This window comes from Amphiprion ocellaris, chromosome 2 (genome assembly GCF_022539595.1).
Source record: "Amphiprion ocellaris isolate individual 3 ecotype Okinawa chromosome 2, ASM2253959v1, whole genome shotgun sequence".
Lineage (NCBI taxonomy): Eukaryota > Metazoa > Chordata > Actinopteri > Pomacentridae > Amphiprion > Amphiprion ocellaris.
In genome coordinates, this window is record NC_072767.1 from 23,915,655 (window position 1) to 23,929,803 (window position 14,149).

A 14,149-nucleotide genomic window follows, 5' to 3' on the forward strand; every position below is an offset into this window, starting at 1 on the left:
ATCCCACTTTCTCACCACATATAGAAACAGAGCTTTCTATGTCACCTGGCTGTGCTAAAACGGAGTTGGAGAAGGAAGAGCAGCTTGAAGCACTTGATGTGTGCAGTCGCTTGAGCTAAAAAGATCAGGAGGGTTGTAGACGCTGAATTTGAAGGAGAAGCCGTTTGAAGTGAAGCCAGCAGCATCAGCTCTCTGTTCCCTAGAAGGACTGGAGAAAACTTCGAAAGCCCATACACTGAAGTCTTATCAAACTGGACTGTGCATTGATGAAAGTTTGTGGTGCTGAGGAACAAGTGTTGGCTGTCGATGCTGTTTCTACATGTCACACTCTGAGAGCTTTCCACATTTTGACCGAATCAAACACAGTTGAACCAGCGCTAATGAGAACATCAGACAGCATCTCTGATATACTAGAACATTACATTCCTCACTGACTTCGATACCCAGAATTGTTTCTGACATGGGATTTTTGTCTACAATCTACGAATCTTATCTGAGTCAGATAAAGGAGAGGCACTAAAGTGAAGCCGTTCTGCTTTCTTTCTGTGACACAAGATGTCTACTTTCATCTCCCTCCTTCTTTTCCGGCATCCATGCTCTTCTTCTCCTCCTGTTCCCTGTTTTGATCAGTGAGGATTAACTTGAGTGTAGCCTATTGCTCACAGTGAGGTAGAAGATTATGAGGGAAAGTTGCCTAATCCAAACTACATTAAACAGACACACTGTCCTTGTTGTGAAGAGCTCAGAACAAATCAGTGATCAGTAGTGCATAGCTTCTGTCTCTTGCTATCCTCCTCTTGTGCTGGAGTGGCTCGAATATGTAACGCACACTATATGGAGTGTGACAGGGAAGCAGTCTCTTCAAAGGAATAAACCACTCATGGTTTACAGTGCAATTTATTCTAAAACTTTCTGTTATTTTGAAAGATTTAGTTACTTGCATATGTAACTGCATTACATTTATTGTAGTCAAATTTTAGTCCTATGATTATTGCTTGTTTTAGTAAACCAAAATACAGGCAATTCAGGCTACTTGTCATTAGTGACACTTTGGTCTTATTTTTTCTATTTTTCATCTGTGTGTACACTAATTGTTACAGGTGTTATTCTTATATATTGCAGGATTAATGGAAAATGCTCCCTCTGCTCTACAGTGACACATCAGACAGACTCTCCTCAGCAAATCCAATTAATGTTATCATTTCCAATCTGTTTGAACAGAACTGCTCTGTCTGTCTTGGTCTTGCTCACCTAGCATTAGCATTAGCACAGCTACCTGTAGTCTACACTGAAGAGCAGGAGCTCATTCAGATGATTCACACACTTATTATAATTGTAATACTGTACACTGTTTGATTTAGGCTTGGAAAGAGAAGCAAAAGCATTGGAGAATGTTAATACAGTGATATTTTTTCAGTGAACAGATCGAGAATGATTTACATGCTGGCATTAATTCTGTAACTTAGTCCTTCTGTCAGCAACACAAAAGAAATCCTACTGAAAGTAACTTGAACATTACATTAGCTTACAGCACGTTTTTATACATTTCAGGTGCTGCCTGAATGTTTGTAGTTTTTGTCGTCTCTTTTTTTGTTACTTCTTGCCTAATTCTTATTGAAAATTTCAGATGAGTTTGGTCCATAACTTCCCCTTATTTTTTCCAGGAGCTAAGTAAGATAGAATTACTGGCTGAAACATAAAGTTACTGAATGTACAGTGCTTCTTAATATTGGCCACAAATCTACAGATGTTGCAATTCACTAAATAAGACTTTGCATTAAAACAGTGATTTGTTATTTATATTTTGCAATATCACTTTTTTATCATTTTAGTTACAATCTTGTGCTAAAAAAAAGGTAATCAACAAATATTTTTAGCATGATTTTTGTCCTAATAAACATTTAACTTCAGGAAAATCATAACATAAGGAATGGCTCAATCAAACGAGTTGAAATTTGGTGTGTGAATTTATCTGGATTCATACATTTGATCAAATGCTTCAAGCTTAAAATCTATACTGTGCCAACAGTCTTATCACTCTTCTTGTCAGCATTCATCTTTCAGTTAGTCAGATTCCTCTTCTTCTTATCTAAGCAGCTGGCAGTAGGAGGGAAGCATTGCCAACGTTATTTAACAGGCACCCGCTGACCTATCAAAGCCGTCGTCAGCACAGGCAGCCAACTGTTTATGAGGTCCTAAAAAGACAGTTATGAGTGTAGCAGGAATGCCAAATGGGGCTGGGACGGTGGTCCTGTTGCTTGAAAACGTCTCTCCAAACATTTAACACAGCGACAGCTATTTGTCTTATCACTCCTCATCTCTGCATTATTTCAGCCATGGCTTCAGACTTTTTTGGGGGGAGGGTGGGCAGGTTGGGAGGGGAAGGTGCTCTGTTGGAGGCAGGAACTTAATTTTCAAACTCAAAAGGACAGAATGAAGCCTTTAAGTTAATATTACCCCGTGGAGAGCTCAGAGAGCCAGCTGCATTTTAATGGGGATTAATACCCAGGCTCTGTCGGCACATTATTCACCTTTATCAGCTCCAATAAGCAGACACGCAATGAGAGAGCAGAGTCCCTCTCTCCCTCTTTTGCTTTGTAGGGTGGAACAGAGGCTGAAACAATGCAGAGAAAATGAAGGATGAAATGGGTGCCGATTATACTGTCAGCCACATTAAAGTTTAACTGGGTGGAGGCTTGGATGGACCCCCCTTTGAGGCCCTGGCGGTTACAGACGGTAAAGAGCGGAAGAGTGAGTGATGGAGGAGAAATTCTTTCTTTTGATTATGCACAGGGCGTCTCTGTGTCTCTGTCTCAGAGAGCAGAAGTGAGCCTTTGTTTTACAGAGCAAGTTGGGGCTTTGAAAGCCCAAAATGTCAGACCTTTATTATGATCTCAAAGCAGAGGCTATTTTTAAGGAAGTGGTTATGCTTTGTAACATAAAAGGTAACATTAGTAAGTTACTGCAGCTACACAAATGCGCTTTTGCTCAGGAAAATAGTGGCAGTTGCGCTCTCATTTGGTCTGTACATATTTTGAGTGGTCTTACAAAGTACTGTGACTGCAGAATTTTTTAGTAGTGACCTTGGGGACGGAGACACCAGTAATTAACTGTTTTAGACTTAATTTCATTGTTTTGGACTGTATCACAGCAAATAAATGATACCGTGACTAAAGCGGTACCTTCTGTCTTTCAATGTTGTTAGTGCTGCTGATTCTTAAATGTAATAACATTCTTTAATAACCAAAGCAGATCTCCAGGCAAAGATTTGCTTTTTGTGCTGCACTGAAGGCGATCACACTTTTCAGAGGTGACAACATCCACTTTTGTGTTGTTGTATTCCTTCAAGCCATAGTTGGGTCCATCAGATTTACCCTGAACCTGGAGGCACGCAGTCAGTACATTAACATACACTGTGGTAATGTGATTATTCCGCACTGTAGGCAGTAAAAAAATAATGTCTATGTCAAGGGGAAATTTCCTTTTCCAGGTTGTGGTGTCACAAACATTTATAGTTCCATTTTACCTGGAGAAAGCAGTTCAGTTGTTACTGTCAAAATGCAGTTAAGATTTTCCATTACATACACAAAGAGAGCATAGAAATCTATATACTGATCATGCAGCATGTGAATTTACATTGTAGAGCAATCAGACTATTGTAGCACATGTAAACATGTTACACGATTTTCTGCTTTGACGTGATTACTCGTTAATTTGGTTTGTATCTCACATGGAACACATTATTTTTCAGTGAATTTCAGTTGGGATGCAAACAAATATATTTAATGTAAATTGTGACATAGAGGCCTACAGTATTCTCAGTAGTGGTTTAGCTGGATTATGATGATCATAATACTGTACTGCAGTGTCTGTGATTTAGGTAGTGTGAGAGTATGATGCCAATGGGGATTGTACCCTGATTCATGCATTTAATAATGGCAGCAAATTTGACCATAACCTAGTTTTAAACATGCAGTTAGTGCTTTGTAACAATTGACAGCAGAATTAGTGGAATGATCCTTTATTTGGAACAATCAGTTTGAGCAAATTATAATTAATAATGCTTGCAATATATAATAGCTGCATATCTGCAAATGCATCGAACATACGTCATGCTGTATTAAGTGTCCATTCAACAGAACACAGAGGTTTACTTGTGCCAGCTGCCAGACAGGGACCACAGGGGCAGTATGATGTCAGGGAATTGTGGGACCAGGAAATGATTGTGATAATTAGTGGCTTTCAGGAACAAGTGCTTCATTGGTGTCAGCTCTCAGTGGATAACCTTGAAAGTACTGTACATCCTCGATTTTCTGCTGAACGCTGCAACACCTACAGTTCGATGCGAGACACTGTTACACACACACACACACACACACACACACACACTATGGTTGTTTCCCGAACATTTGTAAAGCATGATCCTCGATCTCCAAATCTGAAGCAAGCCTAATTCTTGGAAAACAAAATTGGCCGGTAATCAAAGCATGCATTCAACATGTATCTCATGGCTTGCGAGTTTTTATGAAAAGTTTTTTCTTAGGCGAACTGCAAGTCTATTGACCTAATAATGCCCTTAATGTTGGTTTAATTTTTCATGTTGTTATCATATAAGTTATGTTTCTTTCATTCCCTCCTTGTTCTGGCTATCAGTGAAATATACTGTCACCCTCTGCAGGCTTCTTCCCCGGCAGCTCCCAAGGCTGTGACGCCTTCCTTCGCCACAAGATGACGCTGATATCTCCATCCATTCTGAAGAAATACGGCATTCCCTTTGACAGGGTTAGTGGCAACTGGTCTGCGCATTTATGACGAAGGAAGACTCTTTTTTTGTGATCAGCAAGAAAATAATATTTTTTTAATTTGTATGTGGAATAGTCTCTGTGTTATAATTAGAAGCCTCTATATTTTTAAATTGGCATAAAGGTGGATTCACTTGCCTACATTAGAATGCTATCACACAGCATCGTTTGTTAACACTCCACAGACAAAAGCTAGTTTTTCCATTGTCCCCTGGTCACACGAGTCCAAACTGATTGCAAGTTACCACTGTATATTGTTTCAAACTTTAACTGTATTTCAATGTAAACTTTAAAAAATCTGGTATTTTTCAGTAATCAAGTTCCTCAACAAATTTAAATAAATATATATCCTCAGTCTCATAGTGGCCACAGTAATGATCATGACATAAAACAATAAGAATGCTTGAAGTATATGACATTTAAAAGAAGAGGTGAAATTATTCTCTCAGTGATTCCTGCGTAAATTGCAGAAAAGGTGGGCTAGTTTTGGGTGACGCAGTTTTGACACAAACATCACAACTGATGCTGACAGTAGTTATGACAAATTATGAGTAAAGAGCTTCTCACCTCTGTCATTGGAAATTAATTGCCATCTTTTCACCTCTCTGGTTCAGCGTGCAATACAAGTTCTCACAGTACAAACATTTATGGGCGATTGAATGAAAAAAAAAACTGGCACAGAACAGGCATCAAAAGTTCTCCACAGTCAGCAGAAGGTTTCCCCCCTACCCCACTTATCTCGTCACTCCCCCCTGAGGACGTCATTATCACAGCGAACATGTTACTTGTTACACACCTACAGTATCTTTCCCGATTCATGTGTAAAAATAAAACCTTCTTGTGTTCTTGCGAGAGCAAAAAAGGGACGTTTGATATCTGAACCACTGCCTTTTAGTTGAAGAAGTTTATTTCCCGCTTTCAGCCTCTACCCCTGTTCCTTCCCTAATGCCTGTCACCTTGTCTGGCTTGATGTGTCTCTTGATTGCCGGGATCCAGGCTTCACAAAGAAGTTGAGATCCACAGTTCAGACATATAGGGCTTAAGTTTTGGGGCAACACATAAAAAAAAGAATATGCTTAACTTGTCCTCCCGTTCTAAAGATTCTCTGAATAACACTGAGCTCATGGGAAGACTCTCAACACTTGGAGCAGCAGTCATGTTCGGTGGAATTAAATTTGCTCGCAAGTCAGGAAAGTTTACAGAAAAGTTCTTTCTGAGGAGTTGAACTCTCTGTTTATCCCTGAAACATTAATGGCAAGTGTTATGTAAGTGATGCTCATGGGTAATAAAAGAAGACAAATTGGCTTGAATCAGAAAATAAATACTTGATTGCAGCCTTCTGTGTATGCAGTGACTGACATAAAATAGGAGTGTCACATGTCAAGAATGTTATCCTAAATTTGTAAACCTTTTTCTGTTTTTTTTTCTCCCTATGTGAACAGATAACTCAGAATGAAGGGGAGTTTATGATCACATTTCCTTATGGCTACCATGCTGGCTTCAACCATGGCTTCAACTGTGCAGAGTCCACAAACTTTGCCACTCTGCGCTGGGTGGACTACGGCAAGATGGCTACCCAGGTAAGATAAGATGACCTAGCAGGATATATATTCAGTGCTGTTGCAGTGTCATGAAGTCATGTAAGATATAAATGTCTGACTAGAGTGGTCAAACTCAAAATTTTTTCTTGAATTCTGCTAAAATTAACTCCAGAAATATCGAGGCAAATCTGCCTGACGTCAGTAGCAAAACCATCCCAGACTGCATATGTCTAAATAATGTCAATAATTTGAATTTGTGCCTACTTGAGGCAATGTGGGCACAGAGCTGCTAAATATCAGTTGGACGTGTTTTGGCAGGTAATCGAGGCAAAAACCTAAATCTATATTTTGTCAGATTTTCGATGGCAGCCATCAATAAGCTAGTGGCATTACCAGCCGGCAACCATATGAGACAAGGCATGAATATTTGAAGTGAAAGTAAACACCTGCAGCTCTTAATATCACTGTCATCATGCAAACGCTCTGCAGGCAAATGTAGACGCTTCACTTAAAGACATTTGATCTGAAGTGTTATTCAGAAGCCGCTCTGCAGCCTTCCTGCTCTGGCTGTTTGCTTCTCTGAAGGGATGTAGTAATAGATCTTATCGAAATATAAAAGCAGCGTCTGGTTCTCTGCTACACACCATCTGTTACCGACACTAACTGTACCCTCGCATCCGTGCACTGACGCAAACTGCCTCTTTGCCTGTGGGCTGTTGAGCATGAAATTGACAGGGCATGGATGGGTTGTGCAGGGGAGCCCAACGACAACGTCCTCTGGAAGAAACTCCTCCCTTGTCTCTTCTATACATTCAGCGTGATTTTCCCATCCAGTCCTCATCCCTCTCTTTCTGCTCGTGTGTGTGTGCGTCTCTTTTTTTCCTGCTTTCTCTCCACTTGGCTGCATGTCAGATTTATGAGGTGCCAGTTTGCAGAAGTACATCTCCCTCCCTTCTCACTCTTTCTCATTTTCGGCCTTCCTACTTTACCCATGTGGCCACTTGTAATTTAAGAACCAGTAGTCCTGGCTCCAGCAGTCTTCCCTCCACCGTTGCCCAAGGGAGCATCTCCACAGCACTTGTCTCAGTTTGATAAAGAAGAGTGGTCCATTCTGCACTACTAATCCGAGTCGACAAATCGACAGCACAGCACACAGTCAGAGGAATGTGAAATGCAGCAGCTCTGCCAATGAGCACGGTTCTCTCTGTCAGTCCATTTTTCTCTTTCTTCCTCTTTCACACAGGCGTTTCCACTCTCTTTGGGTGGTGTGTGGTTGCCCAGCAGTTCCAGGGATGGTCTCATAACCAGTGCCGCTTAATTTTACATCTGATAGCAGTCATCCTTAATTGTGGGTCATTCTGATGTAGAAGTTGGTAAAAATGACATAGAACCTGTTGAAATTCATTTTATTTCTTCCTGAATAGTTCTTACTTTTGCTCATCGTCATTAGTACAACCTAAAAAGTAATCTCATTGTCATTATATTCACTGGAATTGATTATTTGTTTTTTGTTTTTTTCCTCCAAATGTCCTAAAACCCTAAATTGAATCACCAGATCTCAGTGCTTTGAAAATCAGGTGTTAAATATTCAAACTTGCTCTCATTTTACTACATATTCCCACCCTCAAGTACTGAACATATAAATAGAGTCTAATTGTGCTTTATTTCAGTGGCAAATTTGTAAGTGAATTTGTTTCCACTTCAGTTTCAGTTAGCTGTGTTATATATACACAGTAGTTTTATGTAGCTTGCCTACGCCAGCCACTTGCTTGGCAATAATGAAGTCTCTCATTTTCTCTCTATCTTTCTCTTAACTCCCCTATCTTTCTTTCTCTGTCTTGGGCTCAAGCAGTCATCCGTTAACTCGTTTGGCTGCCTCCACTCCCTCGCCCGCCCTCCCCCTCACCGAGGCGTATTCTGTCAGCACCAAACAGGACAGTGAACGATGGGGCTCAGTATCGAATTTGTCACCGTTTTGGGGGCTGCCAGTACATGACAGAGAGAAGGAAAGCGAGTGAGCTTAGGTGTGCTTCATGTCTCAGTCTTAAATACGTGCTCCTCAATTGCTGACCCATCTGTCTGACTTCCTAAGCGAACACACACCTGCAGTCAAAGCAGACCTATTGTCAGCACTCCCTGTATGCTGTGTGTGTGCAAGTACTTAAACGTCCATTGTTTAAGACGTTGCAGTCTTAATTAACCTTACTCTCAACCTTTTCTTGGCTATGTGCTAGGTATTAGGCATTTAATTTTCTTATTAGTCATTCATGGGGTGAGCATTTCATTCATAGTACTTCAGACAGACATGTTTACTTCAATTTAAGCAAACAACTTAAACTCCAGCAGTTTTGGATGTAATCCCTAAGTGTCATCCATTTCCTACAAAACTCTTCTATAAGTGGTCAGACTATTTCGGAATCGGCAAGCAAGGCATTGCATGATTAGCCATCATGGCATATTAACTGTACTTGCAGCTTCTTTGGCAAGTTTGGAAGAAATCGTCAGAGCACTGAACCCATTCAAGAACTAAAAAAAAAAAAAAGTTGGTTAAAAAAAAAAGTGGTTCTTAAGGTTATTATGGTTATGTCTGCCACACCATTATGTTGCTGAATGTTAACAGTTGATGTCCTCTGGGTCTATTGTAATCTCAAAGAAAGCCTCTTTCTGTTCATTTGGTGCTCAGTCACAGTTTGCTACTGTTCCCTTAGGCTTCCGGGGTGATTTCTTCTGTCTGGGAGAGGAGCAGAAATCATCCTCCCAGTTGCCAGACTAAATCACATCACTTTTTCATCTTGAGAGTGAATTGCAGATGACTCACTTCGTCTTTTTATATTTGTTTGCAGACTTGTCTTGTGTTGGCGAGACCAGATATACTGTGGTTGGACATCATAAATTTTTATTAGACTGTTTATGTGCAACCTATGTCTGTGATGCATACTTTACAAACTTTACAGGATAGAAAAAGATTGTATTCATTAACAAAAAACTCCTTTATAAGTAAACAACACTGTAAAAGATGACTAGGTATCTCACAAACATGACAGTGGGAAATAATTCCTAACATTTGTCCAATTGATTTACTAGACACGTGTCACCATCCTAAACTTTCTCAGTGAATATGGTGCACACATTAAACACAGACAGTTTACAGAGAATTTTATGATCACATTAGAAGCCTGTGATTTTATCCATGATTATACAGTGTGATAAAGGTTAACTGAGAGGTGATCATCACAGTTACACTCTAGGTGCTTATGAAATGTGAAGCAGCTCAAGGGCAGTCTTTGCCACATTTCACAGCTGTACATCTCAGATTTTAAGTAATTTAAAATTACTGTTTTGAAATGAAATTTTCCACTGGGAAAAACCTCTAATGAATCTTCCTGCTTTTATTAAAACAGTACAGCAAAATTCAATCATAGATTTCTCTATGTCTTCATGATGGTTAAAGGTTAGGAAAATTATGATTTAGTTATCTTCAGCATATTTACATGTCCATTCATGCAAAAAAAACATGACATTTGCCTCTAATTTTTGTAAATTTACTTAAGGAAAAATCAGTGAAATGACTAATCCAGGATTACAAGTTTTAGTTTGAAACTTGCATCAAATCCTTTTAGTTTCCTGGCAGGCTCTCTAATAGTCAATCCACCCTACCACTATTCACTGCTATTAAAGTGTGGCTCTATTGTAAGGACAATTTTAAGTCGGGAGAAGAGTGAGCCACAGATTTACGGCCACACTTTGGGATTAGTTGGTACTTTTTAATCAGTTGAAGTATCGCTGACATTTACAACAGAAAACTTGGTGCAACATAAACCTGACAGATGCAGCAATCCATGGCTGTGTACACTGTTTGTTATTAACACAGTCAGCTTTATGGTTGTGAACGCCTTACAACACTTACTAATGAACATTTCTGCATTGCTCATTGTTTTCTTTTCAGTCACCCTTTCTTTTCAGCATGTTAAACAGCTGTGGTCAAATATGGGCGAATATGAAGATATAAAGAAGGAAAAGAAATAAGTGGGAGGCTGAGAATAATGAGAGCAATGTAGTCATTATGTAAACTTGGTCAGCATTATTTCTCCACTGGAAAAACTCTCACTGGAAAAAGTTGTGGAACAAACAAGCAAATACTTTCAGTAAGTTTTTGTCTCTTTTATAGTAGTTTTTTGCAGCATGAACAGCTTGATGAAATACAGCCCTGCTGTGCGAAATATTCAGCATTTTGCACTTTCAAAATTTTTAATTACATCTCAAATCATTCTTCATTCTTCGGATCGTCTTTGTGGTTATTTTTGTCCCCATCAGTAGTGTGATCAAAGCATGCATAACAAATTTTGGATAATCAAAGTTTCCCAGCTACTGTGAGGGAGGTCAGACGGGTCAGACTCAAGCCTTGTTTTGTTATTAATACTCTGAGTCCACGGATCCATCGAGAGTCCCCAGGCTCTAGGTTTTCTGTGGCTTCAACAATTTAGCTTCATTATGAGCCCAAGTATACTTCAGGGCTCATTGACTGCCTGCCTCAGGGCAAGTTTTTATTTTCTCAAATCTTGTGCATCTCCAAATGTGTTTCCTCTAATTAAGTTTTTATATGATAATAAAGTGTTACTCGTCCCAACCCTTGAGGATGGCAACGATATCCATAACCTCTTTATAGTTTCATTAGAATAAAAGAATTTATATCCTTTTACAAATGGATATAGCACTTTTTCGCCAGATGCAATCGGTGTAAAAGCAACGCTTATCTGGTTTCTTTTGTGTTTCTGGTTTTCTGGCATGATGCAGTTTTCTTCTAAAGGTTTCCTAATAGTAACAGTCAGATGTACCCACACTCACTCACCCCCCTCTGCCCTCCCACTTTCCCCATCTGCCACCCTCCACCCGACACCATATTTTAATGTTTCCGTCTGTCAAATGGTGTCTAGATGAGATGTAGCCTGGATATTGTTTTGCTGTGGAGGTGTGAGCTGTTGTGTTTCCAGTAATTGAACATAAGACTCTCAGTACTGCTCAGAAAATAATAGGCCAAAAATGTAATACAGCAAGCAAGGCGCAAAAGAAAATATTTTCATCCCGCTCTCTCTCTCTCTCTCTCTCCTCCTCCATTTTTGTTTGTTGCATCTCCCTTTTTTGTTTCCTTCATTTCCAGACTTCTCTTTTTGTAACTGCCATTTTTCACTCTATTACATACAGCACTGTGGTTTCCTCTAACAACTCTGCTGCTACAGCTGCTCCTTTCTCTAGTCAGCAGAATGATTCATTGACCTGTGATGTCGTTCTGAAGGTTTTTGGGGACATTTTGAAATGTGAGCGGTTACCAGATGCAGCCGTTACTCTTGCTTACATCTGAGGCTCATTCGCCAGGTCGTATTTTGTGCCGCGGTTTACCAACTACCATGTTTTAGAGTAACTTTGATCAGTGCTGTAAATACAACCATTTCTTGGGACAACTAATTTTACTCTGTATAATTAAGGCTTGATTGTGTGTTGTGATTTTTTTCAACTGGGTTTTGGGAACTTAGAGAGATAGAGGTGAGAGTCTTTTAGTATCCAGACAATGGAAACTCAGTTACGCTTTTTATGTCCTAGTTGCCCTTGTTCATATGCACAGTGCTTTTTTCACCTCACTCTGCAGTCATTTTTATAATGTCATTTTAAAATAACTCTTATTAGTAAATGCTGTTGTTAATCTTACATGATTATAGCCTAGATAATGTCACTGCCTCCATGTAGACTATAGAGCAAAGTGTTAAGAGTAATTATTATAATATAGACTATAACCTACTCAGAAGGACGAGGAGAGTTGCTTTCCTTCTATTTAGCAAACTTTATATACACTCAACTGCAATGGTTTATTTATTCTAAAACATTACAGATGCTTTGTATAAGTATGTAACATTTAAGTTCAAGAAACATCTATTTATAAGTGGGATTTCTGCTGTTCTGTTGCTGTTTTTCTCTGTCCTCTTCCATGTTGATTTTTGGATTCTTCATCAGTTTGCCGCAGAAGGTTACTTCTGCTTTTGATCCCTCACTGCACTGAGTTTTCAGTCCAAAATCTGTGAAGTGTAGCTGAAAAGCTTCATCTGTAGCTGTGACTCCATATGTAGACAATCTCCTTCACTCTACAACTGTAGGGGATTAGGCTCAGAAAAACCTGAAAGCAGTGGGATGTGACATTAGTTCCCAGGCTGAATTAACTCGAAATGAATTCACTTTTTATTTGTGTGTTACATAGAGTTTGTTTTTCTTGTTTACCTGCAGCTATGCCATTCTCTAACTCAGTGCAATGTGCTTCTACTTTGCTTTTTTTTTTGTCAGTGTACCTGTCGAAAGGATATGGTGAAGATCTCCATGGATGTGTTTGTGCGCTGCCTACAGCCTGATCGCTATGAGCTGTGGAAGCAGGGAAAAGACACCACAATGTTAGACCACCTTAAGGCCACTGAGCTTAGCAGCCCCGAACTGGAGAGCTGGAGGCAGCATCGTGTCACCTACCGGGCTAACCTCCTGCGAAGGTGAGAGGTTTCATACACAAGATGTTGTCAGGCAGTAAAGAATATCTCAAAACATGCACATCAGTTATCTATTATTATTATTATCTACTAATATCTATATCAGTTCCAAATTTTATGTATAATGTGCTAGTTCCAAAATTGTCTGTGACAAACTAAGGGATAAGCAAGAAATGACTGTTTGTGTTCTGAAAAGTATATTGTACTAAGGTTAAGCTGTCTTTCTGCGCAACCCCAGGGCCATGCAGAAGATGAAGCAAGTTCGTCGTCTAAAGCTGGAGGAGGTCAAGGTGCTGGCGGAGGAGGGCATTGAGCTGAATGCTACCGAGTACCAGCGTCAGGTAGAGGAGCGCGAGGCCCAGCGGAGGCAGGAGAGGGAGGAGCGTCTAGCTAGAGAGGCCATGATGACCCTGGAGGCCATGGAGCGTGAGGAGCAGGAGGCTGCTGAGGCTGCCGCTAAAGCAGCAGAGACTCCATCTGTGGAAGGTGAGGAAGACCTGAACTGTTAGTGTAATTTGTTTGTGTGGAAACAAATCTAACAAGTCAGGGGTATTATTCCAGAGTGTAAATTTAACTAATTTAACTCGATTAGAAATAGAATCCATGTTTCTGTTTTAGTCACAGTACCTCATCTAGTTTGTCACCTTTTTTTGATACTCCTCTGACCTTTTTTTCCCCTCCTGTTGTCTTCCAGAGCCAGAAGCCAAACCACAGAACTTGACAGATGACGTTGAGAAAAAGAAGCCAAAAAAGCCGAAGAAGATCTCCAATATCCAAAGTGCCATGACTGGATTTGAGGAAGCATTTCAGCAGTTTGCTACATCTGGCATCAATAATTCTAAGAAGGCCATGGCCAGTCATGTCGACACTCTATCCCCAAGACACAATGACATCCCAGCAGACAACAAGATGGATATGAGCGCCACCCAGGTGAGACTGACTGAAAGTCAATATATTTCTCCTTTGATTTGTGACACAATTAACCCTCTGAATTGGCTCATGAAGAGCAAAGTAATTCAACCTTACAATAATTCACACACGTGCTGTTATCAGTTAAATACACAAAACAAATCAGAATGTCGGTGTTTCTCAGTGGTGATTAATGAAATATTGCACAAGAAATTGGCTTACATGTAGTATAAATGTATGAAAACCTAAAACTTTCTTCTTGCAAATTTTGTAAGTTTTAAAGTACAGCAAAGGCAACAGTTTACAAAATGAATGTGAATGTTTTAACATACTAAGAAGATTTGGACATTTGTGTTGTGAGGTTACAACACAT

General features: G+C 39.8%; 1 protein-coding gene across 1 annotated transcript in view; it reads left to right on the forward strand.

Moving 5' to 3' along the window:
• kdm4b (lysine (K)-specific demethylase 4B) overlaps nt 1-14,149 on the forward strand; it is a 52,231-nt gene that overhangs the window by 20,680 nt on the left and 17,402 nt on the right. The window contains exons 7-11 of the mRNA XM_023282285.3: nt 4,679-4,782; nt 6,245-6,382; nt 12,674-12,870; nt 13,106-13,353; nt 13,562-13,797. Of these exons, the coding sequence (XP_023138053.2) occupies nt 4,679-4,782; nt 6,245-6,382; nt 12,674-12,870; nt 13,106-13,353; nt 13,562-13,797 (923 nt within the window). The remainder of the gene's footprint in view (nt 1-4,678; nt 4,783-6,244; nt 6,383-12,673; nt 12,871-13,105; nt 13,354-13,561; nt 13,798-14,149) is intronic.